General features: G+C 38.6%; 2 protein-coding genes across 2 annotated transcripts in view; one reads left to right on the forward strand and one right to left on the reverse strand.

Moving 5' to 3' along the window:
• Positions 1-26,295, forward strand: part of LOC148726552 (uncharacterized) — a 104,803-nt gene that overhangs the window by 35,980 nt on the left and 42,528 nt on the right. Inside the window, exons 3-5 of the mRNA XM_088726534.1 lie at positions 5,859-6,518; positions 7,858-7,980; positions 9,110-9,232. Of these exons, the coding sequence (XP_088582660.1) occupies positions 5,859-6,518; positions 7,858-7,980; positions 9,110-9,232 (906 nt within the window). The remainder of the gene's footprint in view (positions 1-5,858; positions 6,519-7,857; positions 7,981-9,109; positions 9,233-26,295) is intronic.
• Positions 1,225-4,100, reverse strand: LOC111321483 (uncharacterized). The gene is made up of 2 exons (XM_022924375.2): positions 3,663-4,100; positions 1,225-3,389 (listed from the first exon to the last, which is right to left on the reverse strand). Exons 1-2 carry the CDS (start codon positions 3,991-3,993, stop codon positions 1,819-1,821), a joined length of 1,902 nt encoding a protein of 633 aa, XP_022780110.2. The 5' UTR covers positions 3,994-4,100; the 3' UTR covers positions 1,225-1,818.

Here is a 26,295-nt window from a genome sequence, read left to right on the forward strand (position 1 = left end):
CTGCAGCTTTCTTAGCCTTTCCCTCCCTAATTCTCCCTTGCACCCCCATGAACACATTTCCCATTTCATCCCTCCCCTATCATGCTAACATTTTCAGACTACCCCCCTACATACTGCCTACAGATAATTTATAATTTTACTTTAATTAATTGACTTAAATTTAGTTAAGTTTTTATCCAGGGTTGACCCCTCAACCTCCAGATTTGTTGTCCAATCGTCTTATCCACTTGACTACCAACAATTCAGTGGTCAACCTTTGACATATCTTTCATTATCATTTATTTTTGCTCCAACTTGGCCAAAATGTTAATTGATGTAAAACTGGAGCATGCTCATTTGGGTCCAAATTGGACTGAGCATCTAATGCATGGCTTTGTGTGTTGATAAAGAACAACTTTATAAAAAACTGGAACAACTAAAACAATCAAAAGTGGGATACAATAAATTTATTGATGATGAGCTTTATAAGAATGCCAAGATATGGCTTCAAAATTCAAAGAAAAATCATGAGGAACGTGGCTTATCAAAGCTGGAAGTTTAAGCATTCAAACGAGAGCAGTGGAAATTAAAGATTATAATTCCCAGGCAGTACCTACACAAAATCTTTACACTGATGTGCACTCTCAAATGGCTCACCAAGGAAAAAAAGAAAGAAGATTACCAAGAGAAAACTCGTGCTAAAATATTGCAGCATGTGCACAGTTGTTTGTTGGACAATATCACATACATATTAAGCAGAAAGCCCGCTTGATGCATCAAACAAAGAAGTCGATGAAAAATCCAACTCTGGCCAGTTGCCAGAATATCACCATTTCATCCTAATGTACTGCTTGGCAAAGCAATTTAAGTTAAAAGAAAAATGAAGTGAAGACTGCACCCAAGTTTACAAAAAACTCATCACTAATATCTCTAGCTAGACTTAAGTGAAATACCCCAAACATAACATGCAGTTTGACACTACAAGAGATGTAACATCGACAAAAGTTTGTAAAATGGCTTAGAATCAACACTCATATTAAACATTATCAAATAGTTTTCTGATTTAATTTTTTCAGTGAAGTGATGTATTTTAAACAGTGTCTTTGGCATATAAAGCCACCCTAACCCTAATGCTAACCCCAATCTTAACCCCTTACCCAACCCCAAAAAAAATACTTAATTAAAAAATTACCTGTTCAAGTTAAGGTGGGACTTTACCTAATAAAGACCCCTTTTTTCAAGGACTTGTCACATCCACAGTTTTTAATCAAACCATATAAAACCATATATCACTGAAAAGCTAATGAATCACAGATTTCAGTTTTTTCAATTATTTCTGCACACAGTTTATTTGTAACCTGATACCAGCAAAATATTGTTACCCCATACTGTGCACAACCCACATGTACTCTAGAAAAGAAATCTTGATATGGAATGCAGCTAGCTCTGATTTGTTTTTATAACTATACAGTATATAGGCTAATCATGGGGATGAGCATAGAGTTTTAAAAAATATTAAAAACTTTGGTTCCAGCCTCCAGTTAAAGTAAAGCAAAATTTTTGGGGTGAATTTCCACCACAATTTTCTTTGTAACTTTTGACAAAGTAAAGCTACAGAAAAACCCTTTGCTCATCCCCAGATACTCTTTGAAAGCAATAAACATTGAAAATTTCAAGTCAATTGGTTAAATCCTCTATGAGATATGTTTTCTAGAATGCGCAAAATGCACATTTTGAGAAAAGTGCGATTAAAGTTAAAAAGCTAAAACGAAGATTGTCTGCACAAATTTGCATGGATATGAACTATCCAATATCATAGCAAATGTTTCTTTCAGTCACTTACAAGCCTCCAGGTTCATAGGTATCACCATCAGCCTCCCGTAGGGCATCTTCTCTGCATGTGCACCTCATTTGCTCTCCTTGCCGGCGCTTCTTTTCTTTAGCAGAGGTCTGAAGGTCCGATTTTCTCAACCGCCTCTTGTCCTTTTCTTCTGAGGCCTGCTGAGTGTACTCCCCTGCTGGAATTTCCAGTCTCTGCATTATTCTTGCTCTGCTGGCAGCTCCACTATGAAAATGGCACACAGTAGAAGCAACTGCACATCTAATCACCTTGGCACCATGATGCTTGTGTTTTGGGCAGCGTGCCCACACCAGTCCGTTGATGCATTCATTGCGATTTTGGGTGGCGCCACGCACACACCTTTGGAGCAGCTTAGTTTCACTAAGTGTGATGAATGTTGGCTTCAGCAGTTCAAAGAACACTTCAGGCAAACAGTCACCTGCTTCATAAGTATTTGTTCCAGTAGCACAATCTTGTTGCCATTTACACCAGGAATCCTCACCAACAGGGCAGAAGCGACGTTGTTTAGCAGCATCTTGTGACTGGACACTGTGATGGAGGATGGCAATGATATTTTTCTTCATGGTGTAAACAGCAACATCAACCTCTCTTTCTGTTAGGTTTGCTTTAGTTAGGGTGTTTTGTCTAATGGCTAGACCATAGTACTTCTGAAGGCGTTTAACGCGGCTCTCAGTCAGTCGGCCCCGTCCTCCAATGGGTTTGCCATCTGCAAGTTTACCTTTGGTTCTTGCTTTAAGATTAAGTAGGTGCTTGCCCATGCGTTTTTGCACGTGCCCAACACAATCCAGCTTTTCCACCTTGCAGTCATCGCCATATATATTCTCCACAGTATTGAATGCCTTACTGTCTCCGTCAGAAACCATCCATTTATACCTTATTTTATGCAGTTCCACAGATCTACTCCAAACAACTATGGCACCTTCAGCTTCCATTGCAGGTGAGCTTCCATTAAAATTAATGTCACACTCATTGGAAGCAAGATGCTCAATCTGCCATGCTTCGAACTCCTCGTCAGTTTGACACTGAGACCTTTTCATGGTACATTTCCAGCATTCTTTTGAAAGGACATGATAGTCAAGAACCTCTCCAGTGTCTACAGATATAACAAAAACAACTCCAGTCAGAGAGGTAAACCCCCTTTTCGCCCATGTACCATCAAACGAAACGGCTGCATCGACTACATCATCATTGACTTCATCTCCACTTTCCTTCAGGATGTACTCGCGAACTCTTATCCCTGCCTGTGTCATTTCATCTTTGGCTTCAGCTTCTAAAGCCTCAAGTATTGTGTCTACTTGTTTGTAATAAGCAGGTAGTGATAGACATGGCATGTTCATGATGCTGCAAAAGGTTACTAGCCCTTCATAGCCACTTCCTGTCTCCAGAGAATGATAGACTGCACGACGATTTACGTCAAAAGATTGCCCTTTCTTTGTTATTGTATCTGATGTTTTCAATGGTGTAGCTTCAAGGCAGGAGCTACACTCCACAGAGAGGTCTGCCATTAGCCCATTTCTCCCAGAAGAATTCTCCTTCAGAGTTAAACTCCCTAGAACATAATAACAGTATAGACTAAAGTTATTTTGTGCATTCTCATACATGTATATGAGTCACAAAATTTATTCACCACATACCACACAACAGACAGTTACAACTGTAATTTTTAATCAATGAAAACAATAAAGATAGTACTGAAGAGAAGTAAAAAAACATTCTTAGAGAAAAAAATGAAAACTACACACTGTTACTAGCATATGCTACGAGACATGAACAGTAAAGAAAAGGTTAAAAGTAAAACAGATGTTCACTTATGTTTTCTCACCTTCCTCGCACACATGTGCTTCAGACAACGTGGCATATAATTTCTTGAGGTCTACAAGTCTGTATCCCTCTCCCTGAAAATCATTTGCATCAGAAATCTTTGATGAACTATCTGGTGAATCTTCTGGTCTCATTTTGAGTCTCGAAGCACTGATGGAAGCACTTTCGGCATCTGACAGAGCCTCATCACACGATGAACTCGATGCTGAGTTTGTGACTTCTCTATCCGCACGCGGCATTTTCTTCGCTTTCTTTGCGTATCTCTGCACTCCAGTAAAAGGCTTTCCTTTCCGCTTTCTTCTATATACAGTATTCTTCTTCCCTCCTGGCATTTTAGACAAAAACTTCGCTGATATAAAACTCGAATCTCGCTCTCACAGTATCTCCACAGTTGAAAACACGCCAGCTTTCAATCCCACGCCACCTCCGACTAGCTATAGTTCATGTAAGTGGTCATATAGCTTCCTCTTGAAAATACTTAGGAAATTCTATGAATTGCATGGACTTTCGGGCTTCAAATTGGAGCAAAACTGAAAGATGCTACGTTGCGTTGCCATGGTAACCAAAAATATTTTTTTACTAGCTTGCAGAAAACTTATCGTAGGCAACAAAATAAAGCTTAGTCTTAAAAACTCATGTCATGGCTTTCTTCTATGCCTGAAGTTTCAGATTTCTCCAAAAACAAAAATTGCATTTTGTAGTCAAATTTTAGGTTAAGTCCCACCTTAAAACAAGAAACAACTAATTGATAAGAAAAAAAAAAAAAAAAAAAACTCAGGTACCTGCTTGGCTAGGAAAACTAACTGGTGAAATAATTAAATCCACTGGAAACAAAAATTTACTGCAACAGTACAGGTTTGCAGAGCACCTTTAACAGTATGTTGACTTAAGGGATGTTTTGGCCAATATTTGTAATTAAAGCAATTGGACATTAAAAACTCCAGAGGCTCAAGCCTGAGTCATATGTCTTTGGTCACTGGTTAAGAAATTTAGACTAAGTCATAATGAGTTCCCTGCTTTAAACACGAAGATGAGGAAGTACATGACATGTACCACTAAATAGATTAAGGTTACTGGGTGTGGCCATAATTGTCTTTTGAAATTGATACATCCAAGCTTTCCATCATAGGTGTTGCCAAGTTGATCCTTAAACTAGTCTTTCAAGGTACCCCTTAGCAATTACATGTACTTGTTACCATTGTGATTTTGTGCAAATATTGGCAACCATAGGTAGTGTTATCTATGGTGGTGGTATTGGTACAGTTTCACAGGGTCTGTTCGTGAAACTGCAGGTGCTGGTGGTGAACCTGTAAAAATTATACTTGCTTTTTACTGGTACTGATAAATCTCCACCAAAAAGATGCTATTGTGATGCTTATTATACATGTTTACTTGATGTACTTGTGAGAGTGGTGGTGTATAATAAATATGCTGATGATGGAGGTAAAGCCGCATAGCCGCCGCGAGTGATACAACATTTGTGGTATCATCTAAGCCATGTCAGAGTGCTCTAACTAGTAACTAGTGAGCAATGTGTAATTGCATGACCTGACTCATCCTAATAGAGTGCTCAATTTGGACATGAAAGCAAAGCTTTGTAGTGCCAGAGAGCTAGATCTAACAGCAGATAGAACTGTTTTGGCCTGCTGGGCCTCATCAGTGCAGTGCTGCTTTTAGGATGGAGGTAAAGCCATAAAACCACCCCAAATGTTTCTACAAATCATAAAAATCCATGTCATAAATTTTTTTATAGCTTGATAAATTAATTCTAAGCTCCAGGGTATTTAGGACATAGATAAGACATCAAATCGTAGTATGACATCCTTTGAGCAGAATTGTTACAAGAACTATCCGTCTCATTTATTTATTGTCAAGCATTTATTCTCCTATTGATTTTTGTATTCTTTTTTTACTGACAGAAGAGTTTACTGTTATAAGCATGTATTATACGTCAAATGGATATAAATTGTGATGAATTGCAGTCGGTTAGCCAACTATTGAAACGAACTACGACTTCAGTTTGGTTGATTATAAGTCGCTTAACTTCTGCGGCAAAATCGAATATCTCTGATTAAAACCCTAATACGTCGCCAATAACGAAGTCACGATTTGACGCTATATTCAGTCTCAGTTGTCTATGAGGAGTTTTTAAATGGTTTTTGGTTAAGAGTGCTTATGTCAATTTCATGTTTGACAGACAATCCTGGTGAAGTCAGTTTCATGGCTACGGCTCTAGCGCCATTTGCGTCTACGAAAGAGACTACCAACTATGCAAGGCTATGCCGCCTCCTGGTTGATGTTGGATCCCAAGTGCTGCGGTCCACTTTTGATAATATACATCCACCAGCGACTCTACAGACAGTTTTGGGAAGTACATCTGTGCATCACGCCACATTACAATCACTGTATAGAGGGAGGAACAAAGTGCTCAATCCCACGCAATGGGGGAAGCTGTATCCTACTCACTCACCCGTGTCCTCTGCAACCTTCGACATCACACTTCTAACGGTGCTGCTTAGAAACATCTGTGGTTTGAGCCCTCCTGCCACAGGATGGGATCGCCTTCCCCCAGCTGCAAACATAAGCATCGCAGATGACATCGTCAGAGTGCGGTTTTACAGAAACACCGTATACGGCCATGCCTCTCAAGCTTCTGTGGATGACTTAAACTTCGGTTCTTATTGGCAGGAAATACGAGAAGCATTGGTGAGACTGGGAGGAGCTCACTTTCGAGAAGATATCGACAATCTTGAGTACGACTGCATGGATCCGGATATCGAAGAGCATTATCGTGAGCTGATGAAACAGTGGAAGAAAGACGACGAAAATATCAAAGCCAAACTTGAAGAAATTGAAGGTAAGAAAAATGTTTTCTGGTGCCCTATGGATGAAACAAAAGGTTACAGAAAAATGTACTTTCAGTTTACACGGCAGGGTTAAGGCTAGCTCCGCGTATATTCATTCGGTTTAATCATGTAAGCTGGACGTTTAATTTATTATTAGCATGGAATAGTAGCACATAGTGCCATAGTAGATAAACCCAAAAAATGCACCTCAATTTCACTGTAGGCCATTTTGTGTGACTCCAGTGTCTCTGACCTTTGATAACTGAACCTTTTTAAGAACGATCCTACCCAATCTGTAGTTTGCATGTGTATAGTTGTAATGTGTAGTTTGCATCTGTATGTTTGCATCCTACTCAATCATGTAGTTTGCACCTTTTTAAGAACGGTCCAACTCAATCTGTAGTTGATGTGGGCTATCAGGCACGGAACGTGAAATATAACCTTTATTTGTTATTATTATTGCAGAAAAAACGTCTAGATGCCCAGATATCCCAAACAAGGATTGGGCGGCAAGCCGTAACCAATCAATGCAACGACCAAAGTCCTTACAATTAAAATTCCTATAGTAATTCCTAATCATGAAACCCTAATAATGAAAGTCCTAAACTTAATTGCTATGTGGTAAAAACCTCAATCAAATTACTAAAGGTTCCATACGTCGCTATCGAAACGCTTAAATGCAAAACATTTAATCCCTTATTTCAATCTTGAAGCGCCTCGCCATATTGAGTGAACTATGGCAATTCCTAATCGTAAAAGCCTTAGTCCTAAACGTGATTACTATTTAGTAAAATTCTCAATCTAAATACTAAAAGTTATGTAACATCGCTATGATTACGCTTAAATATGTTAAAACATCTAATATCCCTTATCTCAAAATCTTAAAGTGCCTCGAAATATTGAGTGAACTTGTGATGACTGACTTCTGTATCTGCAGAGCTGTTGTGTCGCTCTCATCTCCCACTAGCTCTTTAAGCGCCTTTCTAACATTTCTTGAATAACCTCTGAGTATATCAACAATAATGATGTATTGTGTCACCCGATAATGAGGGTATCTCTGTTCAAGCTCCCAGCGTAGTGGCCCACACTTTGCTGCTTTTTCGGCAGCTTTCTCCTCCCTGTAATAATAATTGCGCCATAATAACTGATGTGATGTGATGTGATGGTGATAATGATGATGATTATTATTATTATTATTGATACTTGGCGAAATTATCTGAAATTAAAGTTGAATTTGATCTATTTGGAATCGACAAGTTATCGATATACATATCATTGATTTATCTAAACCTAACTGAATCTGTGATGTAAATGTGCTCATGAAATTGTATACCTTTCATACATTTTCAGATTCACTGGGAAAGATGAGACACCACTTCAAAGACACAACTGAGAAGATACAGATTGAGATGAAAGAGATGAAGGAAAAACTTGGTAGCTTGATAACAACAGCGGAAAAAAGGACAGATGAAGGTTGGTTGCTAGAAAGAGCTACACACAGAGAAACTGAATTAAGAACATCGATACCGTTCACAATGTGAATAAATTATTTACTGGATGTCGGCCAATGTAGTATATTTTGGTAATGTATTGTTGGTAATATGGTGATGTGAGACCACACCTTAGCCGGCACCTCCACTGGAAGACACAAGGTAATGTGTGGAATGAATAGAATGGCACGGAACATGAGATTTTCGTCCCTAGTTACCTCTTAGATTGAATAGTTTTCTGAGTTGCCTAATTTTAGTTTTACCTTCATTAAGGACATAGTGAAGGTAACTTCCCTGAACGTTAAAGTAACCCGCATATTGCCTTCTCAAAGTCATTAATTATTTATAAGGTGATCATCCAACTAAGACTCGCTAATTTTGTCACGTGCATGGAATACTGGAATGACGCGCTATCCATGGGTTTCATATAATATCAAACCCTTGAGTTCGATAAAGCGTCAAAGTCTGGTGAATTCAATTCTTAATATGAACAACAACAACTTGACACTCGAAAACGATAACAGCACTCAGCATACGGCCTCATGCTTTCATTAGTTTTCTCGTGTTTGGAAACCCTGATGAAACCCTGGCACTCATTTTTGAAATAGCTCGTATAAACAAACACAATCCTTGTTCCGCTCCTATTGTAGAGTATTTCATTGTACATAGGAAGATATTCGAATGAGGGTCGCCCGAATGAATTGGGTCAGGATAAGGTGTACGTGGTTATTTTCCATTTCGCGAGTAAAACACCTGAACGAAAACTCTCACTTTATTGTAGGCGGGCCACTGGTTTTCTCAAACTTTTTTCTTTTTTTCATGATGAAACTGACCATGTAACATAGAAGGCAAAAAAGCGTTCGTTGGTTTTCGTTAGTTCATCCAGTCTCGCTTTTTACCAACAAAAACTCTTACTCAGACTATCAGCTTTATTGATATCCTTATATATTTCATGAGTAAATTGTTTCACGACAGAGTTTTTCTGTCACGCCGCTTGTAGGAAAAAAAATAGAGAAAGGGGAAAGGATCTACCGTTATTTAGTTAACTTTCGTTTTTATGAATAAAGTAACTCTCACTCAGACTAATAGTTCTAGTCCTATTCTATCGTCAGATACCACGGAAGGGTCCCTTGAGAAAATGTTCAGCGAAATTGCAAAGATGGACAATGAACTGAAAGAGGTGAAGGAAAAGCTGTGTACTTTGGCAGCCCCAGTGGCAGAAAGCGAGGATGAAGGTCAGTTGAATTATTGCGTTCGATAGAACGCACTCCTAACGCTGAAGGAACTGAGATTTTCTTAGAAAACTGGTGGACCGATCTTGAGACTCCAATTTGTACTCCCCGCAAATTACGTTAGGGGCAAACACGAAGCATACTCCAAACATGCGCGCACCACCGCACAGCATTTGCAGACCTAACGGTTTCGTTTCTCGATCATCGCTCGAATAGTTAAGTTCTGAAGTAGTAGCGCTACGCAATTTTCTGGACGTAAAGTCAACAAAACAACGATCTGAGCATGATAACTTCTACTGCTTGGGTTTCATACACGTAAGTTACGTTTTTTACTTCTAACAGCTGTTTTTTTTTTTTTGCTTTTCCGATTTCTCCAAAATTGTAGCTTTTGCATAGTTACGCGTTACACTCAGGGGTGTCATTAGGTGAAAGCGATTTTTGATAGTTATCTTTTACTCACTGGATAAGGAGCTTGGGCCACCCTTGACTAAATAGCAGACATGTACAACCACGCCAGATTCTACAGTCAACTGTGAACTCAAATGCACTCGATAAGCCGTGCTCACTTTGAGTAAAGTAAAAGTTGTTCTGCTTATTGTCGCGTCGTCATTAGACAGATATTAAACGTCTCCTCTACCTTACAGAGAAGTCATCTTTTCCCAGGGAAAGTCATTTTTCCGATTTATGGAACAGTCTCGGCAGTGTGCTTTTGTTTCCTTCAATAAATTAAGTGTGGCGCGAAGGCCACAACTGGTCATCACAATTTCATTACAATTGCCGTTCTAAAATTGCTTCTACTTTAATCAGGCACAGATCCATACCGGTTTCCACCGTTATATACCTAAGTGTAAGGAAAGACCGCAGATTGCCATATGTTGCTTAGAATGATTAGGATTACGGTGGCCAATTTACCACTTCAGCTTTGTTGATATATCCATATTAATCCTTCTGTGGCCTGTTGAATTTCGGTGGGAAAATAAGACCTAGCAGGTAAAACATTTTTGTCTCGAAAACGAGGTGGTGTGCGATCTGGATGCCTAAGCTGCCTGCCTTGTCGCATTTCTTCACTTGGGAGAGCGAGCCGAATAGCCCTTATCGCATTTACGCTCACTGTGCGAGAGTTCAGCGGACGTTGAAGTTTCGAAACGAGGCTATCGGGTCACACAGGTAAAACTTTCAAGTAAAATCGAAGCTAACGGCTACGTTTGGAGGCATTTTTACTCATTTTCTTGAGGATACAGCGTGTTCTCGTCATGGTTAGACATTGTATTGCGTACGGGTGTAACAGTCTATTCAGTGAATCGGCAACTGACGAGATCCACAAGATTAGGATCGAAACCGCGGTCTTACCAAACAAGTTCAACTATCAAACTAGAGGCGAACAAAACCCACATAAAAAAGCCTCTCAAATGAAGAACTCACAAACAACCAGATTTATTTACTGGCAAAAGGGCTTAAATTCATTCCAACACCCGCTACAAAACAAAAACAGATCAGACAACAACTATTGGGTGACTTTGATCAGTTCGCAAGCAGAATGCGTCTGATTTACATAGGGGAGGACAAAAAAACCCATTCCCGCCACGTCAAATCTACGTGGATACCACCAATACAAAAATCAGTAGCCCTTGAAAGTTATTTAGAAGAGGTTAAAAGTGACCTTTCAGAAATAGAAATTACAAAGCTAAAAGATAATCTGCTTTCGGCCGAACGCAAGGCGCTGAGGGCCTTGAAACGTGACTCTGAGTTACACCTCAAAAAGGCCGACAAAGGAACAACAACCGTAGTCATGAACAAACGCGACAAAATTTTGCCGTTCCTTTCCGAATTGACAGCCATTCTTTCAATCTTCCTTTCGTGATGCCAGGACAGTTACCACTAAGAATTTTAATCTTTTCCTCGGGAGAAAAAAAACGCAGATTCCAGAGTTATATGGTCAGACATGGAGTGTTTCTGGTGTTTCCCGAGAAACGTTTACCCGGTAGCCTCGTCCTGAAACTGTAACTCCACGGACCCTTTGCATTGCAGACACAAATGCGATAAGGGCTATTAACCGCCGAACTTTAAAAGTCCCAAACGAGTGATTTTGAGGCTTCCTGGCAGAAAAAAAAAACACTTCCAAACAAGTAATGAACTATTAATCTTCATTCGGAGCTGATTTTTTTTTGAAGACTGACTACTAGGGACAGATTCTAGAGGCAATATATTTGAACTACATTCGTAACGGCTATGTAAATGCCACAGGAACCCATTACCATAGAAACCCGAAACCACAGATATTTAAGATGGTAAGCTTGTGGTTCGTTTGGGTTTTTTTACGGGACTGACTTAAAGGGAATGTACGGTCTAGAAAAAGTTTACCTTAGTTAGAAGACTTTTTCCTCAGGAGTTCGAAAATAACTGCCATTTTGTCCAGTTTGCTTTGTAGTAGCGACAAGAGGGCTTTGAAGTTTCCTATTTTTACAACTTTCATGGTTAGAAAAACGCTATCTTGAATATTACGTCAGTTTTGGCGTAGCAATAGTCAAACTTTGTTCAGCGCTTTGTCCTTATTGACCTGTTTGACCTTTGTGAAAATAGTTTCTGATACTCCTAAAAGTTGAAATGAGGTGAATTGTCGCGTGGTTGAATGTCAAAATACGTACTAAAATTCAAAAGGAAAACTTGTAAGCTTTGATATACTACGGGATAGTGAAATATTCAAGAAAAGTTTCCCGACAAAAATAACCCGCGAGGACGGTTTGTCAAACCCTGCAAAACCTCAGAACTGCCAAAACGAAGACTTCCAGCGAGATATATAGACCTGTAAGTTTTCCTTGTTAATACTCGCTTCGAACTGAAAGCTTTGCTTGCCTTTTGCATATTCAACACAAATTTCAGTTATTTATTGTATGAATTTTTCAAATCCTTTTATTGTAAGCGGATAAATTGAGAAATTGAGAAACTTTGTGACAACAGGATTAATACTCATACTTCAGCTCTCCTATAAGATAAGAGAATGATTTGCCCAGCATCTCTGTAACTATCACTAATTTTGATTTGGTTGTAAATCACACTTGTTAGACTTGTGATTAATTTTTTTTATGCTAGGACAAGTAGTTCATGAACCTTGTTTTAATGTATATCATTATGTCAATTTGTTTAATTTTTTTTTTTAATTTGGTGTTGATTGCCAGCCAACCATTTGGAAATGTATGCCTCTGAAGGTACACAATTCAATGATCATGGTACAGAATTGAAAATCTTTTATCTGTGGATTTTGATTTGCAAACTGCGCCAAATGTGCTTTATTCTACTCTTACATTTCAGTTCCAATTATTATACTTGCTGTCTTACTTTGAAATAACAAGTTGAGTTTGGATTTAACTTAAAACTGCTGAGGCCCATATTGTGAATTTTAAATCATGATTTAATATTTTGGCATGTATGTTTACTGAGTACATTTATTCCAACTTTGTACATTTTCAGTGAATTTGCAAGGGAAGTAAAACAAAGTTCTCAATTTTTTAAACCCCATCCCCTCTCTCTCCCCTACTTAAAAGAAAAATCAGCAGGTGGCAGAGTGTCACCAAAGTAATTAAAAAAGCTAAAAAATCTGCTAGTGAAGTTAAGGAGGGAGGGCTGTGTTGCTAGGGAATTCAAACTCATTACACAGGTCAAAGAATCTACTAATATAGTCAGTATTTCACTTTTATCAGAGACAAAATTTAAAAGAATCATTGTTTTGAATAGTTTGCACTCTTTTCAGGGAATTTACTGGGGGAAGGGGTCAAATTACTTCTCGATTCTTTCAACCCCTCCACCCCTTTCCCCACTGATAGGAAAATCAGCAGGTGGCAAAGTGTGTGACAAGTATTAAAAGAAAAAAAAAATCCACTAGTTTATTTAAGGGGGGGGGGGGGGCTATGTTGCTAATGTTGCTGAAATTCAAATTCATTACGCACGCCAATGAATCAAGTCATGGTATTTCACTTTCAGCAGAGACAAAATTTAAAAGAATCATTATTTTGAACAGGTCTACCTGAGAAACCAATCATCACAAATGCAGAAGGTGAAGTTGACTTAGATTTCACTGTGACCTGGTCAGAAGTAGAGGCCAACGGCAGTAATTGCAGCATGAAATACCGTCTGGAATGGACGAAACAACCCATGACACAATCCACAGAACTGGTTCAAAGGGGAAACATTGTGAAAACTCACTACGAGATAACTGGTCTCGATTATGACGCAGAGTACGAAGTGAAGCTGTTTGCTGTCAACAAACAAGGAGACAGTGAGCCAGACGTCAGAATATTTAAGACAAAGAGTGGTATGTACTGCACCTTAACTTTGGGTAGAATAGTTGCAAAATTAATGAAATGAATAAATAAATAAATAAATAAGTGGGTCCTAAATCCAGGAGTAACGCTGCTTTTCGTTAAACAAAGAATTGAGAAACTTTTTGACAATAGGTTTAATACTCATACCGCAGCACTTGTAAAAGAAAAGACAATGATTTCCCAAACTTTTTCGAACACGCTGAGGCCCAAATTGTGAACTTGAAGTCATGATTTAATAATCTGGCATATATGTTTACTGTAAACATTTTTTTAACTATGTACTACCTCATTGTAGGCCAAATCTATACCAAACGTTTTCTGAACTTATAGGCTACCTGCAAGTCACATTAGTTGATCTCCCCTAAAAATTCTACAACCCTATCGTTAGTTCCACATGCATAGTTCCTTCTTTGCCAACTATGCCTATGATATCCATTTTTAGCACTCCTTCAACATTCCTTTAGGTAATGTCTCCTGGCCAGTTCGTCCCGACCTGGAAATCCATACAATTACTTTTCGCTTTTTTCTACTCCACCTCCACTCTCCTCCTACTTGAAAAAAAGCAGCAGGTTGCAAGGTTTCAGAGAAGTAATTAAAAAAACTGAAACATCCTCTGGTTTATTCAAGGAGTGGGGGTGGGGGTGGGGGGAGGCCTATGCCGCTAGGGAATTCGAATTCATTACGCACATCGATGAAAGTAGCAACGCTCCGCCTTGAAACGGTTTTTAACCAGATTTTTCACCACCACTGTCCTCCCAAACTAGATGAGAACGGAACCAATTGTCACAACATCTGTTTCAACATCTATCATTTGATGATGTAAATATTTCTCTAAGAGCTTAGGACTATTCAGGCAAATAGGTTAACTTAACAGGGGCAAAAGAAAGACTAGTATACGTATGATGCACGATCATATCATACGTATATTAGTATGATCGTATATATGATCATACGTATATTAGTATGATCGTATATATGAACTTCATATAAACATTGTATCCTAAAACTAATATGTCCACAATTTTATCGCAAATTGCAGATTTAGACTTTCCCATAAAATGAAGTAAACATTAAAAATTAAAAATGTTTTTAAAGTATTCGGATTCGAAAGTCCTCTCTTAACTCCACCTCGGCGGCCTTCTTTATCTCCAAAGTAGCGGCTAAGTCGGAACGTTGTTCTAATTACAAATTGGTGTTTGTTAAAGGTTAAGCGCGTCCATTACCTTAAGGTCCCGGATTGGTCGCGAAATCTGCTTAAGTGTAAACCAGGTCTGAGATATCCTGCTCTCGAGGGATTCTCACTGACTTATATTTAAACTAAAGGGAGTCCTTACTAGAGTTTCAGAATGAGGAAAATCTGGTTTTTCAACATACACGGAAATATCTGTTTCTGAAATTAGTTACGAGAGGTCTTAAGTGTGATGGAGTTTGAGAAATGTAGATTGTTCCATCTTTCATGGCTGTAAGTGACTTAACAGTACCGGTCAAGCGTCCTTAATGATTCGTCACGCAACCCTTGTCACGCTATTCTGACAACACTCCACTCCCCTCTCAAGGATAATTTATTCATGAAATCCATTTTCGTTGTTACCAACCTTATCAAGCGAAAGGGGGAGGGAGAGATTTGTTACAATTATTACGAATTACAGCCTACCATTAATTTTCGTGCGATTTTGTTGATAACCTAAGTTATCAGGCAATAACTCCCGTCTGCGTCGATATTTGTCCTCTGATTGTTTCCGTCAGAAAGAAACAAAGCTTTGGAAAAAGAGCCTGCTCCAAAGTTTTCTCTTTTCATCTCTATTATTAATTTTTTTTTTTGGCACACAAGAAAAACAAACTCGTTTTGTTGAGTCCAGGGATAGTTGTATTAAAAAGCTGGTCGCATATACTAATCCGCTGTCAGATCAACTCTGGCTTTTTAAAGAGCGGCTTTCGCGCGATATGAAAATTAAGAGTTACAAAATAAATAAACTCTTTTCTGGTTTGCTGACTGATAATGTTCGTGGCTCGGAGACTGTCCTAATGATGTTACATTTTCCCTCGAAACTTCGCTTTTAGGCCTTGTAAGATAGACTGAGGGCAAAGTTACCAAATGCCGATTGGCTGAGACAGAGGGCATTTTTAAATTAATTTTGGTACTTGCCCCAGGCAAGTACCAAAATTTAGTAAACGTTAAAATAGGTTACCTTTGGCCAAAACTTTTGATATCATTGCTGGCATGTGTTTTTCAACAGGGTTGCTTTCATTTCTTTGACGTTGTTGTACAAAAATAAAACTAAGTGAAAACTGAAATGGCTTTCCACGAACGTGCTTAACAGCGTACGTTACTGATCTTGTTATTAGATTTCTGAAAGCACGCGTGAAATTAATCCTTAATTTTACTCTGCTCTATGCGATTACCTCTGCAAATATTCACTTTTCAGACAGTCTCGCAGTAGTGGACATTGTCAGCTGATATACCAGCCGCCCGAAAGGGTTGCTTTACCCTATGATATACTTGATTTTTAAGGGAGAAATGACGCCTTAACGAAACAACCTTTTCTATCCGTTGGAAAGGGATCGAATTCTCAACTGATAGACGCAATAGACACTTTTCAAGCACTCAGCTCTTTGCTAGTTAATCTCCCTGTGCTGAATTCGATAGAAAGTATTTAAACTACCTTTACTCGTGTTCGCAATATTAATAAGATATTTTCCTTTCCCTTTTGTTTAGCCGTAAGTCCCTACTCAACAACAAATGTTGAAAGTTCAACCCTATGGAGTAAGAATTCAGTAAAGTACACAAACTGTTCGCCTCGCGTTCTTGTTGTTTATTGAATATTTTCTCTTTCTTATCCTTCAGCCATAACTGCTTACACTACAGCTTTAAAGACTTCCATTACAGACCAAACGGAGTTCCAACCCAAACTGCTAGCCTCTCACACCATTTCCAACGCGAAAACGGATGAAATATTCACTAATCTTCTCATACAACATGGAAGAAAAGGCCTCACCAGGAATCACGAGACATGTTCAAGGAGTGAAGACCTTGAGTATTTCGGAAAAGTCAGCGGTACTCCAGTTAAGCACTGCGATGAAATATTTCTTGGCACGAGTAATGATCAGAAGGATCCTAATTCTATTCTTGTCGTTGGAAAAGCAGGGATTGGAAAATCTCTGTTTTGCCAAAAGGTGATTCGCGATTGGGCCAGCAAAAAATTATTCCGAGCAAGAGAAAACATTAAAATTCCAAATTTCAAATTTGCTTATTTGCTTACTTTCCGTCAATTGAATTTCCTTCAGGAAAAGCGTGTGACCTTACGCGAAATCTTAAACTTTTCTTCAATATTAGATGACGTTACATTTGAGTATATTGTAAACCATCCCGAAGAAGTTTTGATTATCCTTGACGGCTATGATGAGTATTCCCAGCAAGATTACATCACTGGAAACTCGGGGAAAGAATATCAGAATGACGCTAGATGTAAAATGCCGGTGGCCGCATTATGTTCAAAACTCATCAAGGGAGAGATACTGAAAGGTTCTGTCGTTGTTGTAACCTCGCGGCCTGATGAATCGGATAAGCTGGGAGGAATCCGTTTTAGACGGTACGTAGAAATTGTGGGATTTTCTTCACAACAGGTTAAAGAATACATTCAAAAGTACTTCAAGAAAAACGAAAATATGAAGAGCGCTGTGCTTGAACATGTCATGAAGAATGAGAACCTAGTCAGTTTTGCTCATATTCCTATGCTCTGTTATCTGTTGTGCTTCGAGATGGAGTATACTCTAAACGAAACAAGAAATCCTCGTGACCTTCCTGTCTCAACAACCGACATTTACACAAAACTTATTGACATTTTTGAACTTAAGCACTGCTCTGAGTCAGAATACAGACACAAAGAAATTCCTAACAAATTCAAGCCTCCTCCGGTCATCAAAACCACATTAGAGAAATTATCAAAACTAGCGGCAAAACTTCTGCTTGAAAGGAAGCCAACTTTTGATGAAAGCGAGATAGAAGGCGGTTTTGAGTTGGAAGAAGTCAACAAACTGAAAGGTAGTGGTCTTCTTTACTGTGGTCAGCCTTACAGGACTGGTTCGATCAGAACCACGAAACACTTCAGCTTCACACATCTCACTGTCCAAGAATTCTTAGCCGCCCATTGGTTTGTAAAGGAAAATTGTATTCCAGTCGAGATATGCTCTGAAATGGTTTTCCAATTCATGGCTGGCATTTTGTCAAGTGAGGGAAAAGAGGAACTGATGGAAAAGTTGTTGACCAGTAGTCAAGTTTCAGGGAATTATATTGGATTTCTCAGTGCAAAGTGTCTGAGTGAGTATCAAGACAAAGAATTCGCTAAAACATTTATCAGGAATCATCCGCAAGCGTTCAGTAGTTCAAACGGCGTCATGGGTGTTAAGAGTTTATCAGATATAGACAGCATTGCATTATCATTTGTATTGGACATTATCAGTGAACTAAATAAAGAGGAAGCTGGAGAGGCACAACACAAATGTTCTGATAAGTTCGTCCCAGTTAAGGAGTTGAAACTTCTTACATCCAACCTAACAATGTCTGGAATGCAACGAGTCTGTAATTCACTGATCAATGAACACTCTCTTGTGTCTAAATTGGTAGTGGAGTTTAAGAATTATGAGATGACCAGTAAGACCGGTGTGAGTGCTAATACGATCACTGATACCGGTGTTCCCAGTCTATGTGAAGCTTTACAGCATCCAAGCTGTAAGCTAACCTCTTTAGTTTTGGGGGATAATGATCTCACTGATACCGGTGTTGCCAGTCTATGTGAAGCTTTACAGCATCCAAGCTGTAAGTTAACCAGACTAAATCTGTGGAGTAATAAGATCACTGATACTGGTGTTGCCAGTCTATGTGAAGCTTTACAGCATCCAAGCTCTAAGCTAACCTCTCTAGTTCTGGCGGATAGTAATATCACTGATACCGGTGTTGCTAGTCTATGTGAAGCGTTACAGCATCCAAGCTGTACGCTAACCATACTACATATTCTGAGTGTATATAGTATTAGTAAGTTAAAAAAAGAATCTGTTCGAGCCATAGTGGACAAATATAGACCAGGTTTTGTACTTACAACTTCGAAATATAGCAATTTTCTGTTAACGAGGGAAGCAGCGTCAAACTAATCTAAATCATTAACTTACAAGAGATCTCGCCAATTTAATTTAATGATCTTAGTTTTAAGCTAAATCTTGAGAAAGGAACAGTTACGAAATGGTTGGAAACAAAATATTTTGAATCATTACTGATCATAGTAGAACTTTATGCTAAAAGGCTGTCGTGAAAGCAGCTTGAAGGCTGAAAACGTTAATAGTTTTTGTGGACTTGATTGTTTATTACTATAGGTACTCAAAGTAACTTTTGTAGATCTTTTTTCTGGGTCAACGAGAGTGACAAAGTACTTGAATTGTTATAGCTCAATGTGAGTAAAATAAAACGATTGTTGTAAATAGAATCGCATTGAATAAAGAATTTGTTGATAGATTGCTCGCTGGGAATATATTGCTTCCTATACCTTTGGTTTGTGGGTGTAATTGCCTGAACCCTTTTACTCTCAAGATCTGTTTATAAATTCTCCCCTCTAGTTGATACACATTTCCTAGTTAATTAGTTACGAGAATTTGGTGTTAGATTTGTAGTACTAAGTGTTAAATTCTCATTACCTGTTTGCTAGATAATATATGGATATCATAGGGAGAAGTTACATGTTAATCACTTCTGGCATTTTCTGAAAAAAGGCTTGTTTTCTTGCACTTACTCGATTTCGAACTCATTCTTGAGCCATTCTTGAGCCGAGCAAATTATTGCAAAGATACGTTGCGGGATTAAATTTCTTATTGCGTGAACCAAGCCAATTTATCGTATAGGTTTATCCCTTCAGTAGTTTTTCGTTTTTGCATGCACCGTTATATGAAGTAAAACCGAAGAAGAGTGCAGATCACGGTTAAGTTGTTGAAGTGAGCGCTAACAGGGAAGTTTTAATTATTTACTACAAAAATCGCTCTCTAGGCCATGGTGGCACAGACTTCAGATTCCACGTTGCCCTGTATAGCTACGTAATAGATTGCAGATTACGTCGAAATGTGGAAAGGAAATAAAGTTAGCACACGAGGCTAAGTCGAGTGTGTCACTAGCGGATGTGAGAACCGCGTTCTAAAGGCCTTTGCCCTTAGTTCCCACCTCAAGCTCCACCCCACCACCTAATTAAGTTAGTGACGAGCTTTTGTTCGGCTTAGATAACAATCAAGTATGCGGCATGGTCCTGGTCGATTATCGCAAGGCGTTCGACATGGTGGACCATAAGCTATTGTTGCGCAAGTTGGAGCTGTACGGTAAAGTCACCCGGGAGCTTGCCTGGTGTCACTCTTATTTGTCGGATCGGTAGCAAATTGTCCGTGTAAATGGGAGTGAGTCAAGCGAAGCTTTGATGGTGACATAGTTGCTACTGTAAACGGAAAACAGCTCAATAATGTGGATTGTGCTACCTTATTAGGAGTAGAAATTGACAGCAAATTGTCATCTAATGAACATATTGAGAAAGTATGTAAAAAGATGGCCTCTAGAATCGCAATACTGCTAAGATTCGAGCCTGTTTGCCTCTTAAACAGCGACTTCAGTTTTATAATAGCATTATTCGCCCTGTTATGTCTTACGCCAACGTGGTTTGGGCAAATTGGGTTCTGTCCTCGTGTACCGGTTCACAAGAGCCAATACAAAAGACCAAACAATACACAATAGCTAGCCGATAACTCCAAAACAAAGAAAGAACAATGGTAATTCCCTTGTGAACCGGTACACCAGGACAGAACCGCAAATTGCGACAAAGAGTCGGTTTATTGGGTCTTAAGATTGCAAAAACGTGCGGCACGAGTTATTTCTTATGCCAACGCACGACACCATCAGTTGCTTTGTTTAACAAGCTAGGTTGGATTCCGTTTTATGATCAACATAAGGTAGATAAATGCATAATAATGTATAAGCGAATTAATGGGCGTTTGCCGAATTATCTCAATGAACACCTAATTTTGAATAATAAGCGGCACTCCCGCAACACTAGATATTCAAACATTAATGCTGTTTGTCCTAAATACAAAAGAGAATCAGAGGGAGGACGCTCTTTCGCTGTTTCAGCTACAAGACTGTGGAATAGTATACCTACTGAAATTAGGAAACTAGATTCTATAGCATGTTTTAAAAAGAACATGTTTGCCAAGATTTTTAAGGAACAACAATGTTTGCATCATTTTACTATTTAATAATATCTGCTTAATTGAATCTTGTCTTATTTTAAATGCTTATTTTAAATGTTTACATATTTTAGCTTACATATTTATCTGATTATAAAGTTGTGTAATCTGTGAGGGCCACAAGTTTATTAGCCTCTGCCTATTGAGTGCTACCCTCTTTAAATAAAGGCTTTCATTCATTCATTCATTCATTCATTCATTCATTCATTCATTCATTCATTCACCCCCAACTAAGGGAAAGGCCCTGGGAACGAGGTTGACTGATGTGACTGTAAATAATGGCGTAAGAGTGGCCTAATGTAATTATTCTCACTTTCAATTCATTCCCGATTGATCCTGTCCATGTTTTCTTTTCTTGTCGGCACGTTCTTTTCCTTTCATGTTTTTCCATGGGACATTAAACCCTCAGGTCAGTATTTTAGGAAAAGCCGTCAGTGATTCGGAAAAAAGAGAAATTCTTCAAAACTGAATGAAACAAGAAAGAGGGGCAAAATGTGAGGGCGAGCAATGACTGTTGTCAGTATTTATGTGAGAGGCTTAACATAAGACAGAATGCGTTTATATTATTTTCTTTTCTGGCGGCGCGTGGTGGGAGAGAGGGGGTATTTCTGTTAGGTAACGCTTGCCTGTTCAAGCGTCTGTGCAACTGAAACACGGAGTAACTCCAAACTACCTGTCCACCTCATTTACACGTGTCGGGAGGCTTTGAAGAACGAGGCATAACACAATAGACGCTATTCTTATTTAATGACGTGTAAATGAGTGGTCGGGTATTCTGCAGTTTAGCCCAAAATACAAAGAGAAGTAAAAGAACGGTTTGTTTCAGTGATGGGTTCTCTGCAGTCCTTTAGGAGATTCACCATCCACTGGATTTTGCAGGAGTATTTCCGTTCATTTCCAAAGAGAATACGTCAGAGAAATAACCTTAACCGTCCACTGTGGTAGAAGAGTTTAAAATGAAATCGCATAAACAAGATGAGCAACGTATCCAGCAAAATCAGCCTCTAATTAAATCATGTGGTCACCTGTATTATGGTGTAACTGCAATCTGCAATCACAAATTCGTCAGCGGAGAGAGGAAAGAGAGATTATGAAAAAGCTTAAAGTGAAACGGTCGAGACAGCGCTTCCTTTATTTTTCAATCTTGATTTTTCGTTCCCGCGCCCAAAATGTCATGTTTAGAAACTCTTAACAGTGGCTAATTTGCATTATTAAATCAGTTGATAAAGCAACTTTCTTTAAAATTGCCCTTTTTTTTATTGTCATGGTTGAATTGTCCACAAACAACTTGATCAGTGTACCTTAAATCCATGATATCTTCCAGGTCTAACATGTGCGCACGTGAATCTCTGCCATGCGTGAAAACCCTTTATATTTGCCTTTAATCACGTCACGTGACAGAGGATTGGGTAGAATGCATTTCTTTTATCATAAAGTGTTTTCAGTCTTTTTCTTGCTGATCATTTTTGAAATTTTGATAACTCACAGTTACAGACTAATTTGACACGAAGATCTAGTGTCACCAACATTGTCACCGCGGTGCATGCTAAGGCATTTGAATTTGTTTTGTTTTGTTTTGTTTTGTTTTGTTTTTTTTATCACAGCCACGTCCTTCCAATGCACCGTGCTGGGATCTCCACTTATCTCCGAGGTACAATTATTGGACAGTACAAGTTTCACGACAAACGCTCACAAGAATTTATGCATCATACCACTCTAAGATTTACAGAGCCAGTCTTGTTTGAAATCGATTTATATGATTATTATTCAAGTGTCACGCACACTGATAGAGTCAGAGATTTGGTCCGCGTGAGTTCCTCGCATGATAGCGTGCCACTTAAAATAAGCTGGAGACGCAATGCTTTGTTTCTTTCTCTCGATTACTACGCGGAAACTAAGCAGGTTTCTTGGAGTATTACCAACTTCATCAAGCCTTCGGTTTCATCTCTGAGGAAAGGAGCAACTTGCAGTAGGACTTTCGTCTAACTATCAGCAAGACTAATTAATCACTGTGTCAGTCAAAATGTAAATCGTTGAGTTAAGATTTGTTTTATCAGAACATGAGCTTCCTAAAGTTGTAGAATTCAGTGGTTTACGAGTTCCGCATCAGTACGGAACCGGACTAAATGTGAGAAAGGTAAGTGCTATTTTGACGCTTCTTTACCTTCGCTTTTTGGGCGGAACTGTTTTCGTTTCTCTTCTCTATTGCGAAATGTGGCGATAATCGCTCACTGGAGCCAAACAACATGTTATAAACAATTAATTTAAGCTTTGATGTACAGAGAACCAAACACCGCAAATGTCAATAATTGTGTAACTGTAGAGCGTTCCTTGAAAAAACAATGTTTCGAATCGCCAAAAGGAGCACCGAGGCGGTTATTAACGCAGTTGAATAGACAACGCTGTGACTAATACTTTTGAGATGACGCAAAGAAGAGAAATTGGACGATAATTTCATCTCAATTCATCTCAATTCCTTTTTTATGGACTGGAACAACTAAAGAGTTTTTCCATTCAACAGGGAGTTCACCAGTTACGAGAGATAAATTAAAAAGATGACAAATAGACGGGGCTAGTTCCAAAGCACATTCTTTAAGTTTGTTGGTTTAATTACCTCAACCTTTTTACTCTCAAGATCTGATTGTAAATTCTCTCCTGTATGTGTTACGCATTTCCTTGTTAATTAGTTACGAGAATTTGATGTTAGATGCGCACTACCAGGTGTTAAATTCTTATTACCAGTTTGCTGGATAAGGTATGAATATAATGGGGAGAAGCTACGTGTTAATCACTTCTGGAAATATCAAGTAGGCGATTGGGATTAAATTGAGGTAAGGCCATTACGAGCTGAGAAGAGTGTCTAACGTCAAAGCTCCTGACATGTATTTAAAATGTAAATTTTGTACTTGCTCGATTCCGAACTTACTGTGGACGATAGATTACGAGTATATCTTTTCAGTGGGTGAACTCAGCCAATTTAGTACACAAGACAAGATCTTAGGCTTTTAAAAGTTTGTTTCTGTTTTGTATACAACGTTGTTTGACGGAGTGTTTCTGGAGAGTTGTTGTTTTGTGAGTAGTGACTTGTTTTAAGAAAATCAGACGCCCAGCATTGTATTTAAACTACATATCCCCATATCCCTGAAAAAAATGAAAGCCACTCTTTCCCGCTGTTTTTCTTTTTTTTTTTTTTTTTTTTCTTTTTTTTTTACGCGCCTGGCTTTTTGTTCGTTTCCAGTGACTTAGCACCTGACACATGCAAATACAAATTTAACCCATAGTTTATTTCTACAACGGACACGTTGAGACCACCTCACCCCTCCCTTCCACCCTGCTCATGTATTGTTCCTCTTGTCTCTTAACCCTTTAACTCCCAAGATCAGGTCGTTAATTCTCCCCTCCAGCTGATACACATTTCCCTGTCAGTTAGTTAGAATTTGGTGTTACCAGGGATGCTGCTTTCAGAGAGGTCTGCATTACCCATTGAAAATACTCGTACATGTGCTGATTAAAACGCTTACAACTTTTGAAAAGTCGAAAACGAACAGGGGTTTTGCATATGTTTACCTATAAAGGTCTAAACTTAACAGCTGTGTCGAATAGAATTGTCAATCAGGTCCCAAATCCCAAAACTTAAGTCTAAATCAAGGTTATTTACGGCCATCGGCCGATGGCGATTTATAGGGATCAAAATATGCTAAAATTCGCCTATTCAAATATATTGAGAGGGAAATTCTAACTTTCTTGGCAAACTAGACAGGTTTCTTAGCAATCTGATTCAAATTTCGTGGCTTAACTACGTGAATCAAATGTCTTACAATGTTACAAAGGATGCTTGTTATTCAATTTTTGAGACGTTGCGACGGCCCCTACGGATTGGGAAATAGTTAGTGCCCCTAATGCAGTCAGAAGTTTATTTCGAATCAAAACATATCTAGTTTTAATTAGCTCTGTCCTAAGTTAAGTCTTTCAGGTGACAGCTAGAGTTTCAGTCAAAATTATTTTTGGCGCGAAATTGACCGGGTGGAAATAAGAGAGACAGTCCCTTAAATGGTTAACCATCTTGCAAAAGCGAATGGATTATTTTACCTGAAACAGTCAGCTTCATGGCCAAACAATCGATGACAATAATAGGAAGTGAAATTAATTAGTCAGGGAGATCTTTAGTTTGCAAAATCCCAAAACCGGCAATATGTAGGAGAGCTTCGAATTGCTAACGAAGAGAAACAATGTCTTGTCACCTCTCTGCGCCTTCTAACAAAGGAATTATGAAAGGAGATATCGGGGGACTATAGATGAATTAATGCCGATTTAATGCCAATGACAACCGGGAGGGGGGGAGGGTGTGGGGGAAAGAGGAACTTATGAATATTACAGAGCTGAGAAAAACACAGAGTGAGTCTCAGTAGCCTGATGGTTAGTACACTAGACCCCGGGTATAGAGGTCTGGGTTCTAAACCTAGCCGTGTCAATGTGTTTGTGTTTTTGTGCAAGACATGACACTTTACTCTCACACTTGTTGTTTCTTGTGTATTATTTTTACATGTTAATTTGTTAGTTAACGTGTTTGTACGTTTCATTAGTTGTCACCCGGGCGGCGATGTGTACCTGCGGTTCATGTTTATATCGTTGCGTAATGTTACGTAAGTTATGTCGAGTTATTTCATGGGGTTTGTGTAGAAATGTAGTCCTGTGGATCAATGTTTATGTCTACTCTATAAGAAGCAGTGTCCTGTTTTTTTTTTTAAATGCCTGTAAAGTTATCCACTGTAAGGTAAATATTTTTCTTTATAGTAAGTTATTTGTAAGTTTTAGTTCGAGTACATTTTTCCATGGGGCACAGACAAATTTAATTCTGGAACAATCAAAATCTTCTCATCTCCCCAATTACTCCACCCCACCCCTCAGGGAATAAATAATGACCGGTCCCTTAGCAACCAAGCCACTGCAGTACAACATACTTAGACATCACAATATGCGATACAAACCTATATTGTTCTAGACTGTTGGAGTAATCATTATGATAATAATGATTATATCGACAGGTCAACCATCAGCAACATTATATCACAATTTTATCCCAACATCATCATTACTATCTTTTATATATTTCCTATGGTATTGACGAGAAAAATCTAGTTTAAAATGCAATCATTTCCATAATTCTCATAAGCAGTGATACCTTGGTGAATAAATTAGATGTTAGTCACCCTCACGTGTTTAAGCGTTAAAGAATGTGCGTCCCAGCGTCGAATCAAAATTGGAGACAGTATATAAGGTAGCTTTTAAAACATTAAGCCGCGACTGTTCAAATAATGGTTAAGTTATTAAAGGAAGCGTTGATAACATAAGGTTTAATCATTCAATGGATACATAAATCTCTCTCCAGACCACGGTGTACATTGAGACTTTTTAGCTTGATATTTTTGTTTGCGTGTTGTATGTGTCAACATGGGTAAAAATGTATATAAGAACGAT

Source organism: Stylophora pistillata, chromosome 7 (genome assembly GCF_964205215.1).
Source record: "Stylophora pistillata chromosome 7, jaStyPist1.2, whole genome shotgun sequence".
NCBI classification, from domain to species: Eukaryota; Metazoa; Cnidaria; class Anthozoa; order Scleractinia; family Pocilloporidae; genus Stylophora; species Stylophora pistillata.

Coding starts and splice junctions, on each gene's coding strand:
- LOC111321483 (XM_022924375.2), bottom strand. CDS start 3,993: ATGCCAGGAGGGAAGAAGAATACTGTATATAGAAGAAAGCGGAAAGGA. Junction 3,390..3,662: donor AGCACATGTGTGCGAGGAAG/GTGAGAAAACAT, acceptor ATTATGTTCTAG/GGAGTTTAACTCTGAAGGAG.